General features: G+C 34.4%; 1 protein-coding gene across 4 annotated transcripts in view; it reads right to left on the bottom strand.

Annotated features, from left to right (window-relative positions):
- Positions 1 to 19,214, bottom strand: part of Prkci (protein kinase C iota) — a 69,091-nt gene that overhangs the window by 7,617 nt on the left and 42,260 nt on the right. For 2 of the 4 annotated variants that reach the window (XM_005332486.3, XM_078043629.1), the window contains exons 9-17: positions 18,348 to 18,524; positions 17,820 to 17,917; positions 16,800 to 16,886; positions 15,124 to 15,259; positions 9,759 to 9,846; positions 8,645 to 8,770; positions 7,173 to 7,252; positions 5,679 to 5,768; positions 2,532 to 2,647 (exon numbers count right to left, since the gene is read on the bottom strand). In XM_005332486.3, the coding sequence (XP_005332543.1) occupies positions 2,532 to 2,647; positions 5,679 to 5,768; positions 7,173 to 7,252; positions 8,645 to 8,770; positions 9,759 to 9,846; positions 15,124 to 15,259; positions 16,800 to 16,886; positions 17,820 to 17,917; positions 18,348 to 18,524 (998 nt within the window). Of the gene's footprint in view, positions 1 to 2,093; positions 2,288 to 2,531; positions 2,648 to 5,678; positions 5,769 to 7,078; positions 7,118 to 7,172; positions 7,253 to 8,644; positions 8,771 to 9,758; positions 9,847 to 15,123; positions 15,260 to 16,799; positions 16,887 to 17,819; positions 17,918 to 18,347; positions 18,525 to 19,214 lie in introns of those variants that run through there. The other 2 variants (XM_040270080.2, XM_040270081.2) reach the window with 2 other exon arrangements.

Here is a 19,214-nt window from a genome sequence, read left to right as displayed (position 1 = left end):
TTTAAATGGCTTAATTTAAATTGGGTAAACAGCTGTTGAGGATTGTTTTAATATGTGAACAAAAAAGGAGGTTAACAGATCTGTTTGTTTACTTTTACCTTTCCTTTTCATTATATTTAATAATTTTATTCAGGATAATGTAAATTGTTTAGAAAATTGATTTCTTTTTAGTGCCTGCTGGAATGTTACATAATTTTTTTTTAGCCATCATTGCTAGAATTCCTATCTTCATCCCAGTGCCGGTGATGACAAAGATAAAACCAAACTACAGCTTCTTTGATAGCTATCACAGTAAACTGTATAAACTGATGCATCAATGAATAATAACTCAACAAGTGATGCTCAATCAAGGAGTCGATTTACTTTGGGAGAAAATGGACATATTAATGGATTCCTCTGCTTTGAACTGCTTGCAGAACTTGCCGGGACTATGTATCACTTGCATGCATTGTGAACTATCTGTTGGTGCAGCGAATTGTGGTATTGCTGGGGTATCTTTGCTGATGGTGTTGTCGGTGGTACAATTTTTCCAAAAAGAGCCGTCATTTGGTTTGGTGCCGTGGCATTTTGCATCCTCCTCCCTTTCTGCTTGTGATGGTCTACAATTTGGGGGCCAAGAGAGGTGAGGCAAAGAACCTCACCCGCTCACTGATGCAAAGGCCAAATCTGGGGGCCAACAGAAGTGAGGCAAAGAACCTCACCCCCCCACTGGTGCAAAGGCCTATCCACAAGTATGGCTGTATGCTGGACTGGTAGCCAATGATGGGTAAGATCCAATTACAATGGTACCGACCTAAGACAGGAGGCTGACGCCTTGAGGTCAGCTCATCCGATGACGGGTAAGGACCATATGTAGTACTGGACAACCTAAGACAGGCACAGTCCCTAAGTCACATGCTTGTTGTTAATTAAACAGAAGGGGAAAGATGTTGAGAGCCACAGTTTAGTCGGAATGACCCCTGGCATTTTGCTAGAGGGAATGGTTGAAAGATGACCCTGCTCTGGGATTAAGGCAGATTTGGGCAGTTCCGGGATTTGGGCAGATCCTGCTGCCTCGGGGCGCCTGCTACTTTGGAGTTCCCATTGAGTTCTTGCAGGGTTCTGTGAGAATTGGCAAGTGGAGGGAGTGTGTTCCCGGGAAGTGTGTGTAGAGTGCCTGGTGGAGGGAGTGTGTTCCCGGGAAGTGTGTGTAGAGTGCCTGGTGGAGGGAGTGTATTCCCAGGAAGTGTGTGTAGAGTGCCCGATGGAGGGAGTGTGTTCCCGGGAAGTGTGTGCAGAGTGCCGGTGAGAGTCTGGGAATAAAGAGTTGCTGTTTGAACCTACAAGGCTTTGTGGTGACTCAGTTATTTGTGCCCAGCCAGACTGCAGCAATCATAGAACCATGGAGCAGCCTGGTCTCAAAGGGAAAGGAAAATATAAGACAAATAAGTAGTTGCTGAGATGAAGCAGAGCCAGGGTGGGCAGCACTACCTAAGGCAAGGCCCTGAGTGCCAAGTACCTTATAGATATCAGGGTAGATGAAGACTGACCAAAAAGTGCTTTGTAATTTAGAAATTAAGATGTCAATTTGACTTGTTGGCAGCAAGAAAGTACAAAGACAATCTCTGTTGACTACTCTGAAGAGACAGATACTGCTTGTTTATTTTTCTTTTACCATAAGCATTCATTAATTATTCTTTTTAAATGTTTAAAAAGAAAATATGAAAAAAAAGTAATCTGGTTCTAAGAGGGGTTATGATTTAGGGGTAAAATCAGGATACCTGAGCAAAGGAACTTAAACCAGAGAGGTCTAAATTATTGAAGTCAACTTAAGGCAAGGTTAATCCATTAAGAGTGATGGAGACAGGGGTAGGAATGAAGCCTTCTAAAAATTATATACCATTGGAACACCTGCTGTGAAGAACATGATAAGAATGAAGATATAAGTGAAGTGACTATCCACCAAATGGGCCTCCTTGAGTTTACAGAGAATGAATCTGTAATGACAGATAAATGATCAAAATGTCCACAAATTATTCTAACCTATATTTTTAAAAGATGCAATATAAACAAAAACAAAACAAACAAACAAAAAACACTGGATCACTGCTGGCTAAATTTGATAATGGTATAATTTTTTTAAAGTAACAGAAACCCAGAAAAAGATGCTCATCATCAAAATGGGGAACAGTGCAGCACAGTGGAAAGAGCAGAGGCCTCAGTCAGTCAGATATGGGTCTGAATCCTGACTCTGCCACCTGACAGCTGTGTAACTTTGCTTAACCTCTCTGAGTCTCGGTTTCCTCATCTGTAAAATGAAGATGACAATACCTAGTTTACAAGGTTGTTGTGAGAATTGGGATAATGCATGTAACGCAAAGAAAGAATAATGACAGTTACTATTATAATTGATAATATATAACGAGTTCAAATATCCAGTAACCTACTGGCTACATGAATTATAGTATAATCTGATAATAAAACATTGTGTAACCATTAAAAATGGGTTTTCAAAGAATTTAAAAAATATTTCAGTATACAGAATTACTTACTCATCATCTGGAGTGAGTTGTACAGGTTCATTAGTAAACTGAGAATCAAAGTTGTCCAAGCCAAATTCTCCAGAAATATTTGGTTTAAAGGGAGGTACCACCTGCTTTTGTTCCATCTAAAAAGACATATTAGATGACAGCTCAAACCTACATTCTTAGAAAAATTCCACACCTAAATTTTTCCTCTGCTCTGATGTTTCTCTAGGCATGGTTCTAAATACACACACACACACACACACACACACACACACAGGGTCTATAATACACACACACACACACACACTATATATATAATATATATGATATATATATGTATGTACATGTATATATACATACACACATATGCATACATACATACATAATTTTTTTTTATGGTACCAGGAATTAAACCCAGAGACACTATACCATTGAGCTACAACCTCAGCTCTTTAAAAAAAATGATTGAAAAATGTTTTGAGACAGGGTCTCACCAAGTTGCTGAGGCTGATCTCAAATTTGCAATTCTCTTGTCTCAGCTTCCCAAGTCCCTGGGATTATGGGCATAGGCCACTGTCCCTGGCTCTATGTGATAACAACAACAATGGACATAATTTGCAAATTTGAACATTAATATGACCCTCAACAATATTATGACCTGTTCTTATTACATTAATATTATAATTGTTTTAGTTGCGAAGATTTTTAAAAAAGCACTTGAGACAAAATCTTGGAATAGTTTTGAATTGCATTTCTCTAATTACTAAAGATGTTGAACATTTTTTCATATATTTATTGATGGAATGTATATCTTCTTCTGAGAAGAGTCTGTTCAGCTCCTTAGCCCATTTATTGACTGGGTGGTTTTTTTGGTGGTGTTTTTTGAGTTCTTTATATATCTTGGAGAAAAGTGCTCTGACGAGTGTGTGGCAAAAGCTTGCTCCCAAAATTAGATTCTCTGTTCACCTCCTTGTTTCTTTTGCTGAGAGGAAGCTTTTTTTTGAGTCCACCCCATTTATTAATTTTTTTCCCCAAAAGTCTTTTTATAAGAAGAGAATATGTTTATCCCAGTCCATAAAAAGCAAAGATTAAATATCTATAGGATTATTTACACTCTGATGGTGTGTTATAAATCCTGAATAAAATATAAGGCAAGACTGATAATTTTCATGGCTTTATGTCTTCCTGACTCTATATGCCACGGGTGTTTTGGTATACTGGGAAGAGCTGAGAAGTTCTATTTTACTCTTCCCTTTGCCTGTCTTACTGAGCTCTCATGGAAAAGAGTCAGTTCATTCACTGGAAAGGGTCAGGTCCATTTATTAATTCTTGATTTTATTTCTTGTGCCTTAGTAGTCTTGCTAAGGAAGTTGGGGCCTGGTCCAACACATTGAAGTTTGGGGCCTACTTTTTCCTCTATTAGGCGCAGGGTCTCTGGACTAATTCTTAGGTCCTTAATCCACACTGAGTTGAGTTTTGTGCATGGTGAGAGACAGGGGTTTATTTTCATTTTGCTGCATATGGATTCCAGTTATCCCAGCACCATTTGTTGAAGAGGCTATCTTTTATCCACTGTATGTTTTTGGCACCTTTGTCTAGTATGAGATAACATATTTATGTGGGTTTGTCCCTGTGTCTTCTATTCTGTACCATTGATCTACATGTCTATTTTGGTGCCAATACCACGCCGTTTTTGTTACTATGGCTTTATGGTATAGTTTAAGGTCTGGTGTTGTGACGTCTCCTGCTTCACTCTTCTTGCTCAGGATAGCTTTGGCTATTTTGGGTCTCTCTATTATTTTTCCAAATTAATTTCATGATTGCTTTTTCTATTTCTATAAGGAATGATGTTAAGATTTTAATTGGAATCACACCAAATCTGTATAGTGCTTTGGGTAGTATGGCCATTTTGACAATATTAATTTTGCCTATCCAAGAACATCAGTCAGAATGGCAGTTGTCAAGAATACACACAACAAAAAATGTTGGTGAGGATGTGGGGGGAAAGGTATACTCATACATTGGTGGTGGGACTACAAATTGGTGCAACCAATCTGGAAAGCAGTATGGAGATTCCTTAGAAAACTTGGAATGGAACCACCATTTGACCCAGCTATCCCACTCCTTGGTCTTAAGGACTTAAAATCAGCATACTATAGTAACCACAGCCATTTCAATGTTCACAGCAGCTCAATTCACAATAGCTAAACTGTGCAAGCAACCTAGATGCCCTTCAATAGATGAATGGATAAATAAACTGTGGTGTATATATGTATATATACACAATGGAATATTACTCAGCATTAAAAGAGAATAAAATAATGATATTTTCAGATAAATGGATGGAGTTGGAGAATATCATGCTAAGTGAAGTAAGCCAATCCCAAAATAACAAATGCTGAATGTTCTCTCTGATAAGTGGATGCTGATCCTTAACAGAGAGGGGGGGAGGCATGGGAAAAATGGAGAAACTTTGATTGGGCAAAGGGGAGGGAGAGGAGGGGAGGTGCAAGGGGCAAGAAAGATGGTAGAACTGAGATGGACATTACTACCCAAGGTACATGTATGACTGCACATATGATGTGATGCTAAATCATGTACAACCATAGAAATGTAAAGTTGTGCTGCAATTGTGTATAATGAATTAAAATGCATTCTGCTGTCATATATACCTAATTAAAATAAATTAATTTTTAACATTTCAATAATATTTTTAAAAAAGCATTTGAGAGAGTTGTTTTCAGTTGTTTAAACTGTGATACATGAGGGCTGTGGTTGTAGCTCAGTGGTAGAGTGCTTTCCTAACACGTGTGAGGTACTGGATTTGCTCCCAGCAACACATTAAAAAAACAAATTAAGGGCTGGGGATGTGGCTCAAGCAGTAGTGTGCTCGCCTGGCATGCAAGGGGCACAGGGCACGGGGTTCGATCCTCAGCACCACATAAAAATAAAATAAAGATGTTGTGTCCACCGAAAACTAAAAAATAAATATTAAAAAATTCTCTTTCTCTAAAAAATTAATTAATTAATTAATTAATTAAAAAGATATAAAAAATACAGTAACATTAAAAAACTGTGACATAGAAGTTTTTCAACACTCTTTTAAGACAGTAAAATTTGGCCCAAGGTATCAATAAAACCTAATACAGAAAACAATAAAAATTTACAAACCATATCCCAATCAACATTTCGAAAGAATGGATGCCCCTGTATATCAGCAAATCCTGTTTGAGGATGACAACCCAATCGTTCCTTTGGGTCCTAGGGTAGAAAAAAATGTTCTAAGAATTGTGTAAATGTCATGCTTCAAAATAATTCAATTTTGTGACCAGAGTTTCCTGTCTATTAATTGATATCTTATTTCTGAGCTGAAATTATCTACCTTTTATTTCTAGAAAGTACAATACTAGACCCAAGTTGAATTATCCAGACTTTGTGATATGTAAGATTTCCTCAGTGTTCTTATGTCACTGAAGTGGAGAATGGTCACCACTCCTTGCTTAAGAAAAAGTGGGAGGAAAAGAGAGCAGCAACCAGTTGTTTCTCTTACATGGGCTAGTGTCAATCAAAATATGGAAACCACTAAACTTCATAGGTTCATTCTTAGCTCAATTTTAAAGGTATATGCTGTAATTACAGCAACAAAGCATAAGTTGAGTAAGACAATAATATAACCATTACCTGAATCACTGAAGTAAAGGAGTCTACAAATTATGAAGTCTTGGGTTATTTATTACTATGAATGAGAACATGTTCCTGTTTTTCTTTTTGACAAAAACCATTTTACGTATTAACCCTCTCACTTTTAATTGCTCACTTTGTGAAAGATTAGGTTTCAAGTTTAAATCTTTCCTCACATAATGTATTTATTTAAAACAAGTTCTTCAATTTCTGATTTTATTAAAAATACACCATTAGTTTAGTTAAAAAATTAAAAATAAATAAAAATAAAAAATAAACACAGAAGCAAAACATTAAAAAGTTAAAAAATTAAAATACATATTTAAAAAATAAACATAAAAGCAAAACATAAAAAAAAATTCACCATTATCTTACCTGTTTATCTTAGTAGGTAAATGCATACCAACTTATACTCATTAAAAGTAGAATTTATCCATACCAAAAGTTGCAACCTTAGGTCCTAAAACTTCTCTAGCCCACAAACTGCAACAATTAAACCATGTTCAGATTTTTAGGATAGGATTTCATTTCTTCTAAATTTTATCTAATTATAGGGTTTTCAATATAACAATTTATAGGAAATATTACTGCCCAAGTGCTCAAAAAGTACATGATGATGAATAAATTCTGTGGATAATAACAGAAAAAATGGGAAAATAGTGTAAAGTACAGTTGTGGCTAACCCCAAATATTAAATTCTTCCTTTACTGAGTATATGGTATATACACACACATTCATAAAATATACATTAAAAAATTCATAAGTAGCATGTAGCTGGGGGTAAATTACACTGGCAAAATAGAAAGGAAAAAATCATCTTAGGAGCTAATGCTGTCATTTACTCTTTGGTTAAGAGAGGTATTACAGACATAACTGAAAAAGTTGCATACCTTGCTTGTTTGGAAGTTGCCTAGGCTTCTTTCTCCTTACTGGTTTGATTTATATAGAAACAAAACACAAAAGATATTTACACACAAATTTTACCTTGTTCAGAAAACTCTTTAGGACACTTGCAGCTTTTACAGACAGAGAACGTGGAATGCGAATTTGTTTTTCCAAAATAACTAGAAAGATAAAAATCATAGCATTGTGTTGAACCTTCACATAGCTTTGATTTTTAAGTTTTTGTTTGAGATATTTAAGGCACTGCAACAATAAAAATATTACATACCCAACTAAACCACTTTTGTTTTCCATTACCTCTCTCTCCTCGGATATGGCCTCTAATCTAAGTACTGTAGTATCATTTATGAGAATGTTTTATTCTTTGATTACTTTATTGTGCCTCAGTTTCCTCACCAGGAAAATAATACTTACTCTGAAGATTTGTTATTAAGTTTGAAGTAGTTAATATTTATAAAATGCTTCACATATAATAATTAATTTTATTAAACAATGCCAAATCATTTCCCAAAGCTATTGTGTCAATTTTTACTCCCATTAGCACTGTCTAAGCATTCCAATTTCTTTATACCTTCGCTGACACTGATTATTAAACGTTAAACTTTTTGCCAAATGCATGAAATGGTAGATCATTAATTTTTTAAAAAATATTTTTATTAGTTATTGATGGGCCTTTATGTACTTATATGTGGTGCTGAGATTCAAACCCAGTGCCTCACACATGCTAGGTAAGCACTCTGCCACTGAGCCACCAAGCCCATCATTAATATTTTAATATACATTCCTCTAGATACTAGTGAAGTTGAAGGTCTTTTCACATATTCCATGGCCCATTTGGGTTTCTTTCTTTCTTTCTTTTTCCTGTACTGGAGATTGAATCCAGGGCCTTGAACATGCTAGGCTCTTTTAATTTTTTCTTTTGAGATAGGTCTTGTTTAGTTGTCTAGACTAGTCTTGAAATTGGGATCCTTCTACCTCAATTTCCTGAGTAGCTTGTATAACAGGTGTGTCCCACCATACTCAGCTTAACTTTCCTAGTATAATAAATGCCTATTCATGTTCTGTGATTGGTAATTATTAAATGCAGGATCCCATGGCCACACTTTAGACTGTGTGTTAGGAGGCCTTTTTGCCTATCCATCATGCTCAATTCTTTGTAATTCCCATCATGAGCCTTCCCCTCCTCCATCTTCTGACCCCTTTTATCTTCTTGGTACTCTATGCCCCACATAATATTTGTGAACTTATATCCTCAGCTTCAGGTTTCATGAAGATGATCCTCTCTAGCCATAGGATTCCCTCTTCCATATAGGTTTGTGATATATCAGCTAATGGAATCATTTGCAATGATTGTGAATACAAGAAGATAACTGCAGATGAGACTGGAGATGAGAGGGGCAGGAAGGATGTATTTAAAAAAAAATCAAAATCTCATTAAGTAAGGAGTATACTGTTCAGATTATTATCCTTTTTCTTATTCAAATACCCTAAGCACACTTTGTGTTCTAGAATAGGTTATTCACAAAGAATCTCTATAAAGTATTGCAAATTACCTTGGAAGAGATAATCCTCTGTGTTTTGATCAGGGTTATCAGAACTCCCAACAATATCAAACGGAGACCTTCCTGCCATCATCTCAAACATTAGTACACCAAGAGCCCACCAGTCGACGCTGAAACCTTCAGAAAGAAAGTTTAAAGCAATAAATTATCCCCTCTGCATGCTTCTAAGTCAGTAATTGGAGGTTCATTTTTTGTCACATAATAAAAAAATAAACACAATGAGACAGTAAACTCTAAATTATTATAACTATCTGAGTAAGTTCTGAGAATTACAGAAATATGTCACTTACCATCAAAGGTAAGTGCCCAAAAGAACATCAGAATATAAAATTATGGGCAGTGAAACATAATTTTTTTTCCAAATATAGTTGTAATTTCAGACTCGTGCCCACTATTTAATATTTTGTTTTGAGGATATAAGGATATAATTATATAGCATTGGAGAATAAGCTTTTTTGGTCTAAAACTTGATTTTTTTTTTGCTAGCTGATTAAAGACTCCTGAATTCATATTCTGAGCAACATTTGCTGAAATCATAGGACCAGAACTCAAAAAGTCAAATCCTTTTTGAGGAAAATTTATTTTCTGGTGCCTGACAGCCAGCCAATCTTTCTACCCTCTTACAGATTTCTGAGGGAAATACCCCCCAAAATCTGGAGAACCTTCTATCATGACTCACTCTGGAATCACAGGGCTGCTGTTATGAATCCCTTACTCTGTAACACTGTAGTCATTAGGACATTGGACATATTATTTAAACTTTTTGTATGTCAGTTTCTTTATCTGTAAAATGGGAATCAACAATGCTTACTTCAGAGGATTGTTGCAAAATTAAATTAGTTAATATAATATAAGCTGCTCAGAACAGTACCTATCACTCTTCAGTGTTCGTCATTAATAAAATATTATTTAAATTTGTACCCCTATAGACCACCAAGTCCTACTCTCTGATTTCAGAGTCTGAGGGTCTTCATGTATATTTTAACAGAATCAAGAAAGTTTACATTAGTAAGATCAGTATTAAAATGCTGTAGTTTACTATATTTGTTACCACATTTAACCACCCACTTAGCAATAGCTGAAATATCACTTATGTATTTATTACCATAATCTTCTCCTCTTAAAATTTCAGGAGCAATGTAATTAGGAGTACCACAGAAAGTGCTAGTTGTATCTCCTGGCCGTAATCCTTCCTTTTATGAAAGAAAACAAAGAAAGAAGAATAAGATCTAAAATTCTGTTTTAAATTCACCTCCTCTATTTTATCTATCACATAACTTCAGCATCAGTAATATATTAACCTTAAATAATCACTAGAACAAATGCATTTATTATTAAAATTATGGATTGCCACTAAATAGCTTAAAAAAAGATTATTAGATGTTGCTAAAAAGTAAGTTCAACTAAGAATTTTAAAATTCATTTAAAATGGTTTATATTCAGGTTAAAATTTAACACAAAAACTTAAATTATAGGAATACAATGAATCGTATTTCAGGAAGAAAAGCAGCATTTTAAGTCCCACCTCCTGACACAACAACTGTTGACATAAAGTTGTTCATTTTTTCTATGGCACAAGATTTTTGGTTCTCATTTTAATAGCTATAAGATGGTGAAAATTAATGCAAAATACATTAATAAGACTAACTAGGGACACTGCACAATAAAGAATGGCACAGTCACCAAGAAATTATAATAAATACAAACTTGTACTTTTCTCAAAATGAAGAGTAAAAATAGACAAAATTATTAGAAGTTCACAATCTTTAATCTTGATGAGATTTTTAACATATCTATATCAGAAATGATAGATTATGGGGTTGTGGCTGTGGCTCAGTGGTGGAGCACACATGAGGTACTGGTTCGATCCTCAACATCACATAAGAACAAATAAATAAAATAAAGATGTTGTGTCCATCTACAACTAAAAAAACTATTTTTTTAAAAAGAAATGATAGATTACACAGATCAATAATTAGTAAGCAGAGAAAAATGTGAAAACTAGATATATGTAGATACACTATATGTATAACTAATATATATGTATAGCTAATATACATATATGCATAATAAAAACACACATAAAACATACATATAGAACATATGTGTCCATATGTGTGTGGGGAAAGGAGAAAGAAACATTAAAAGAGAGACTTTGTTTGCATGCAAAAACAGAAATCATATCTTTTTAAAGTACACATGGGGTACTGACCAGATACTAAGTCATAAAAGAAATCTCAGTGTATTTCAAAGAGCCAATGTCATTCAGATAAGGCAACTAAATAAGGAATCAACAGTAGACTGGGGATATAATTCAGTTGTATAATGACTGCCTAGCACTTAAGAGGCCCCAGGTTTGATCCCTAGTACTGTGGAAAAAAAATAAATAATAAAAAGATAGTCTAAAAATAAAAGGGGCAGAATATGATTATATGTATAATTAAGCGTCTTTAAAAAATGAGGACTCGGGCTGGGGATGTGGCTCAAGCGGTAGTGCGCTCGCCTGGCATGTGTGCGGCCCGGGTTCGATCCTCCGCACCACATACAACAAAGATGTTGTGTCCGCCAAAAACTAAAAAATAAATATTAAAAAAATTCTCTCTCTCTCTCTCTCAAAATAAATAAATAAATAATGAGGACTAAACACAAAGGCACCTTACCACTGAGCTACATACCCTTTTTTTTTTTTTTGAAATAGGGTCTCCCTAAATTGCTGATGTGATGATAGCCTTGAACTTGTGATCTTCCTGCCTTAGCCTCCAGAGTCACAGGGATAAAAGGCATGTGCCACTGGGCCTAGCTCCTTTTTGTTGCTGGTGTTTTGTTTTTTTTTTTAAACTTTATAAGTGTTCCTTAATTACAGACTTTCTATTATTAATAATTATGAAATTCAACTAAATATATGTAACTAGAAATTTAACCCTTTTCCTATTATTAGATCACATGTAACAAAATTCCAAACTGACAATGGAGTGGGGGAATTATACTGATAATCAAATCTTCCTCTCATTACTGTTCTCAATGCATTCAGTTTTAGCTTCCCAGATGAAACCATAGCTTCTTTTTTTTTTTTTTTTAATATTTTTATTTTTTAGTTCTCAGCGGACACAACATCTTTGTTGGTATGTGGTGCTGAGGATCGAACCCGGGCCGCACGCATGCCAGGCGAGCGCCCTACCGCTTGAGCCACATCCCCAGCCCCATGAAACCATAGCTTCTTATGTGTCCCTCCAGAGATATTCTGGGCATGGTATACATAATTTCCTTCAAATTTTATTCTACCATCTAAACACTACTATAAACATCTACAAGAAATACTTAGTAACAGGTTGTTATCCCAAGGATTTTTAAAAAAATTATTTCTAATAGGGATATACATATTTATTTATTTGGTACTGGGGATTGAACCCAGGGGTGCTTAACCACTGAGTCATGTCCCCAGCCCTTTTTCATATTTTATTTAGAGACAGGGTCATGTTGAGTTGCTCAGGACCTAAGTTGCTGAGGCGGGCTTTGACCTCAGGATCTTCCTACCTCAGCCTCTCAAGCCACTGGGATCACAGGCATGCGCCACTATGCCTGGCCATGTTAGTTTTATGTACTAATAACTATAAATATGACTTAAGATGTTTTATATTATTTTTTATAATTTTTTTTAGTTGTAGATGGACATTATTTTATTTATTTTTATGTGGTGCTGAAGATTGAACCCAATGTCTCACATGTGCTAGGCAAGTGTCCTACCACTGAGCCACAACCCCGACCCTATTTTTATTGACATGGCTTGTCACACATTATCATGATAAATGACATGCACTTCCAGACAACAAACAGAAGCAGAGACAGTCTGGTAACATGTAACAGAGCAACACTAAAATCATGCACTCACTGAATATCTAAATGTAGGCCTATTAGCTAAATTATCTATGGCACAACATAGATATTGTTAAAATTTCCCTGTTGACAAAAAAAATAGTTAAAGGCACCTCAATTCATAAATGGCTAATTTTTCACTCAATAAAATTAATACTCATAAAATATTTCAAATATTAAGTCTGAAAATATTAAGTTTAAATCACTATCCTCTGTACTCCAAAGAAATTAAGCTAACTAAACATAAAGAAATATTTCTGAATTAACTGAAAAAAAATTTAGCATTTATAGTTTATCTAGAAATTGTTACCAGCAAAAGAAATTAACTCAATATTTGCAGGAGGTTACACTTTAGGTAAGTTTAAATACTGACTCTAAGTCACAAGATAGAAGCATCCAAATTTTAAGAGAGTTCATTTCCCATGAACTTTCACATCAAAAGGGAGTAAATGTGCTAGTAAGAGAAGAGACAGGGGTTGGGGTTGTGGCTCAATGGTAGAGTGTTCTCCTAGCATGTGCGAGGCCCTAGGTTTAATCCTCAGCACCACATAAAAAAATAAATAAATAAAATAAAGGTATTGTGCCCAACTACACCTAAAAAATAAATATTAAAAAAAAGAGACAAAATATTGTTAGTAAAGTCACTGAACAGAAATTCTTATCCTCGTGTTCTTTCCCATTAATAAAACTAAGCAGCTCTTGCAGAAGGTGGGAAAAGCAGAGAGAGATAGACAGGCCAATCTCTGAGGTTTACCAAAGATCCTGACTAACTTGATTGAAGATTCTTGTAAAGAGTGAGGATGTATGACCAACAAGTTTCATTTTTCAATGAAAGTAACAAAAGACAAAAGGAAAAAAGGAAGAAGAGAGGGAAGGAGGGACAGAGGAAAGGAGGGAAAAGAAGGGGAAAAATGAAATAGGAAGGAAGTCAGCCTGCCTTAATATTTTATGTTCTCATTGTTTATGTAAAACAAAACTGTTATAATAAATATAAAAAAGTAAACAGAATTAGTGTTTGATGCTATATAATAAAATATGACAATACTTTAAAACTTTATTTAGTGTTATGAACATTTTATATTGTTAGATTTTTTGACTTTAAATGACTTATAAAATAAAAAATATTTAACTAACAAAGTCAATAAATATTTATCATAAATTACAATAAAAATTTTGGTCTTATAGACCAAAATATTTACTCAAAATACACAATCTAACCAACATTACTTTTGACATACAATAGTTTTTCAAAAAGATGCAATAATTTTTTCCTCCCTGGTATTGGGGACTGAACCCAGGGTCTTACCATAATTTATATACACATCACAGACATATGAGAATGCCCATTTCATTATTTTCTTTTACCTATAGGCCAATATCTGACAGACAAAAATAGGTGTCAGTTTTAATTTGCAGTCTTTGTAACAAAGTTAACATTCTTCATATTTTTTGTTCAGTTTTGATTTTTCTTATGTAATCTAAGATTTCATTATTACTGCCACTTTTATTTTAAAATGGCGGGGGGTTCCCTAGAGGAAAAAATGGCACAAAAATAAAAAAGGTATCACAAATATGACTGAAAGGCACACAGGGGTTTCTAATCACTAAACTTTCTAATTATTTATCACTGAACATCCATATAATACTATAAGGATTATCACAAGAAAAATGGCTTTTAGTATTATCCATAAAAGCAAAATTAGTTTTGCTTTTATTTTGAGACAGTCTCACTATGTTGCCCAGAATGGGGCTCACATTTGATATCCTCCTGCTTCAGTCTTTCAAGCAGCTATACTTAAAGGTATGTACCACCACACCAGGCTACAAATATAGTCTGTGAAGATCTTATTTTCTAATTTATTCTTAACAGATAATAAAATTAAATCTTCAATACGATTAGACTACCTTGTGTGATGTTGGCATTTAGAAATCTCTGGATCCTGGTGGTGCTACCATTAAGTGAATGGGGAATGCAACTCACACATTTACACTCTTGTGAGGGTAATTTTGTACCAGCTGCTTCAATAAATAAAATGGTACCCTGCATGTTTTGTGGAAAAAGATCAGACTTTCAAATGAAACACTTGTCACAAAAATAAAACAAGAAATAAAGAAGATATGTTTTGAGAGTAACAAAAATTCTTATTTGATTTTTACTATACTCTGTGTCAGATAGTTAAAATTTAAATATAAAAATGTTAAGACTTCAGGGAAAATTCTGAACATGCATTATTTAAAAAATAGACTCCTACTACATAGCAAAAATTTAGAGGTCATATGCAAATGTCATGCTCAAGTAATGGGATTGTAGATAATTTTTATTTCTAAATTTTCTTCAATAATGTCACAACTTTCCAGAAAAAAAGTTATAAATCATGAAAAGAAATTAACTCCTCTTATAGCACATAAAATACAGAAGATATGGGAATTTTGCAAATTATTAGGAAAAAAGTACATTTGTCTTTGTGCTAGAATTCCAAACAGCCGAAAGCAGCAATCATCTCTCCCATCTTTATGCAGTTATTTTTTTTTACCAAGACAACTTTATGAGCTACAGAAGACTATTTTTTTATTAACAACTAGAAAAATTTTCTTACCTTACACATGCCATAGTCAGTGAGTTTAATGTGTCCTTCTGAATCCAATAATACATTGTCTAATTTCAAATCTCTATAAATTATCCCTCGCTCATGAAGATAATTTAAGGCTAGACTAATTTCCGCAGAATAAAACCTAAAATAAATTTAAAAATAAGTCATATGAGGGCTGGGGTTATAGTTCAGTGGTGGAGTGCCTGCTTTGCACATGTGAGGCACTGGGTTCAGTCCTCAGCACCACATAAAGATAAATATAATAAAGGTATTGTGTCCATTTACAAATAAAACAAAATATTTTTTAAAAATTCACATGACTTAAAATTTTAAAATTGTAATAAATTTCTAGAGTAAGGTATTGAACTTCTATTCCCACCTGCAGTTTTCTCCTCCCAGTACTTTAATACAAAAAAATTAGACAGGAGGATGAGTTAGGAGGACGGTGAGTTGAAAGCCAGCCTCAGCAACAGCGAGGTGATTAGCAACTCAGTGAGACCCTGTCTCTAAATAAAATACAAAACAGGGCTAGGGATGTGACTCAGTGGTTGAATGACCCTGAGTTCAATCCCCAAATCGCACCCCCGCCCAAAATTAGATTCCCACTTTAAAATATCTGAGCCCAAAACACAATTATAAAAGTTCTAGTCTAACTTAAACTCGTATTTTTCATAATGTGATTAGTTTGAAAATTTTAAACAGAGGTTTACTTTGGGTCCTTGGATGAACTTTGTGTAGTCCAGAATTCTACAACTGGAGGTAAAGTTGTATGTGTACATGTATACTTATCAGAGTTCCTATAGTTTTTATCACCTCTCTAAGGGACCAATGACTATCCTTAAAAACTAAGAAACAATGCCAGGTATAAAATAGAAAAAAAATATTAAGTTGACTATTCAAAAAATCATACTAAGATTTTAGAAAAGAAATTAAAAGGAACTATTCTACAATAATAAAATTTAACATTAAAGAATAAACTTTTGAAAACTTTACCAACTCACTGATAACTAAAACTGGCCTAAATAATGAAAATGAAACATCCAAGCTAGTTTATGGTGCCTTGGTAGCACAATACCACAATTTTTTAAATTAAATATTTATTTTATAGTTTTCGGTGGACACAACATCTTTATTTTATTTATTTATTTCTACATGGTGCTGAGGATAGAACCTAGGGCCTCACACATGCTAGGTGAGCGTTCCACCGCTGAGCCACAATCCCAGCCCCACAATATCATAATTTTTACAGGAACATAATACATGCCTTCTAACTACTTAATTTTGTGATTAGAGAATCTGAACTTATTCTCTGCTTCAGTTCCTCCTACAAAAGGAAAGATGGTATAGAAGCAGAACTGGCACTTGAATATAGTAAAAACCAGAGGTAGTTTCCCCAAATTCAGCTGAAGAAACAAGGAACAAAAACTATGTTCACAATTCAAAATATAATCTGACCTTGCTATAAAAAGTGACCATTTGATAAGGCCAACAAACAAAAATAAACTGCAAATTATAATGCATATTTAAAATTATGTAAATTAACTTAGCTCAGCCACAATATGCCTTAAAAAGAACTAGTTAGCATCAAAATAAATTATTTACATACTTTTTTCGACTACTGCATGTGAAAAGTCAGGCAGTCTTGAAACAAATCCAATACAAACAACATTTTAAAAATCTACCTGGCATGTTCTTCAGGAAGTTTTCTTTGTCGCTGCATATGAAACATCAGATCTCCTCCATTTACATACTCTATAACAAAGAACAATCTAAAACACAGGAGAGAACCATGAAACCAAAATTCAAAATATGGTAGTACTGACTTTACATTTTAAACACTAACTAGCCACAATATAGACAGCATTCTCTATGATTTAATCTTTAAAGTAAATGTCAAAGATTTGGTGGAAACAAAGGGTACACAGAGTACAAAAGATCAGAATGTACATCAGCAAGATAATAACTCTATATCCTGCTACTTCTAACACTAAAATTGTAACACTTGCGGCCTGGGGATGTGGCTCAGTGGTAGAGCCCTTGCCTAGAATGCGTGAGGTACTGGGTTCGATCCTCAGCACCACATAAAATAAATAAATAAAGTTTGGGCTGGGGATGTGGCTCAAGAGGTAGCGCACTTGCCTGGCATGCGCGGGGCGCTGGGTTTGATCCTCAGCACCACATAAAAAATAAAATAAAGATATTGTGTCCACTGAAAACTAAAAAATAAATATTAAAAAATCTCTTCCTCAAAATAAATACATAAATAAAGTTTTTTTAAAAAGGCAAAAAGAAAAATTGTAACACTTGTAATCTGCTCATCCCAATTCAACATTTGCTAGATAAGTCACTTCTGACTATCATTTAAGGTTAAAAAGTTAGATATTTTTCCCCATAGTTAAACTCTAAAAAACATTAAATCATAAAATTAGAATCCTAGGGACATTTAAAAGGTGGGATTTCTATTGCCATAATTCTATTCTGGCTGTTTCCTTTTTCACCTAAAGCAGGTAATTTCCTAATGGCAAACCAATAATGGCAAACTAATATCACTACTTATTTTATGAGTAGCAGGAAGCTGTAAGCATAATACTTTCTCTCCTTCTCCATGACTTCTGCTTCATGAATTATAGCAGACAGGTTTACTATATAATATACCAACATGCATGAAGCCCAGGATTCATCCCACTCTCTTTCAGTCTTACCTGCTTTCTGTCTGAAAGCATGAATGCAGCCCAACAAGAAAAGGATGATTTGAAGCCTGCTCAAAAACATGCTTTTCTGTCTGTACCCAATCAATATCCTAAATTAAAATATGAAACAAATCTACGTCAAACTGAGATTAAATAATCAAAATTAATGATAAATTTGTTCTTTAGTAATTCAAGTATCACAAATTCAACTATGAACTAACAAGGCTAAATTTCAGAGCCACTGATAATCATGAAGCAAAAATTTATACAAAAAGAGAAAAACACCACTAGTTAACCTTCCAGTATTATGCAATGCTTTAGAAAACTTTTATAAAGTTCAAGGACTTCTGGTAATACATGGTTTGATTTTTATTTTTAAAAAAATCTAGCAGTAATCAGGCTAAAGATCTCTTACATAATCTGTTTGAAACATATTAAGAAAGGTACAGCAAAATAATAAAACATGAACATTGAGGCTTTCTCTGATACAGTACTCTGAGGGAGATTAACAGCTTAGAAGTAGAACTCTACTATGCTTACCTCATCATCATTGACGAGCTCTTTTTTCACAACTTTCATTGCATAAATACGATCTGTTTTTTTTAATCTAACCAACAGTACTTTGGCATAACTTCCTCTTCCTATTACTCGAAGCAAATCAAAATCCTGAAGACCTAAACTGGATGAAGCTTTGCCACTTTCCCTGGTGTTCATTGCCTGTCAAGAACATTCATATCAAAGAGTTATACCTAAAAGTACACTGAATAGTAACACTTACTTATTTATTTAGATACTGGGGTATTTAACCACTGAGATACATCTCCAGCTCTTTTTATTTATTTTGAGACAAGATCTCACTAAGTTGCTCATACTGACCTTGAACTTGCAATCCTGCCTCAGTCTGCCGAGTTGCTGGAATTAGATGTGTGTACCACTGTGCCCAGCAGTAACTTGCATTTCTAACACTTTGTTATACTTATAATGATTTTAAATATTTTCTTAAAATAAACATGGTAAGTTCTTAATTCTTATATAATTGCAAGCCATATAATACACATGAGATTGGATAAGTCTGAGCTAAAGTAAAAGTAGGAATGGAAGGGAGTTGAAACCTGAGAAATGTTCAAGGAGGGCTTTACAAAGACCTGGTTTCTGTTAACTTTTAGGTATGGGGGCAATGGAAATGCACGAATAAAAAATGACAATAACATAAGAGGTTGTGAGGGGAATGGGAAAATAAACAAGGAGAGAAATGAATTACAGTAGATGGGGTAGAGAGAGAAGATGTGAGGGAAGGGGAGGGGGGATAGTAGGGGATAGGAAAGGTAGCAGAATACAACAATTACTAATAGGGCATTACGTAAAATTGTGGATGTGTAACCGACGTGATTTTGCAATCTGCATTGG

Source organism: Ictidomys tridecemlineatus, chromosome 3 (assembly GCF_052094955.1).
Source record: "Ictidomys tridecemlineatus isolate mIctTri1 chromosome 3, mIctTri1.hap1, whole genome shotgun sequence".
In the NCBI taxonomy this organism is placed as follows: Eukaryota; Metazoa; Chordata; class Mammalia; order Rodentia; family Sciuridae; genus Ictidomys; species Ictidomys tridecemlineatus.
The sequence above is the reverse complement of the archived record's forward strand: the minus strand, read 5'-3'. Positions and strand labels throughout refer to the sequence as shown.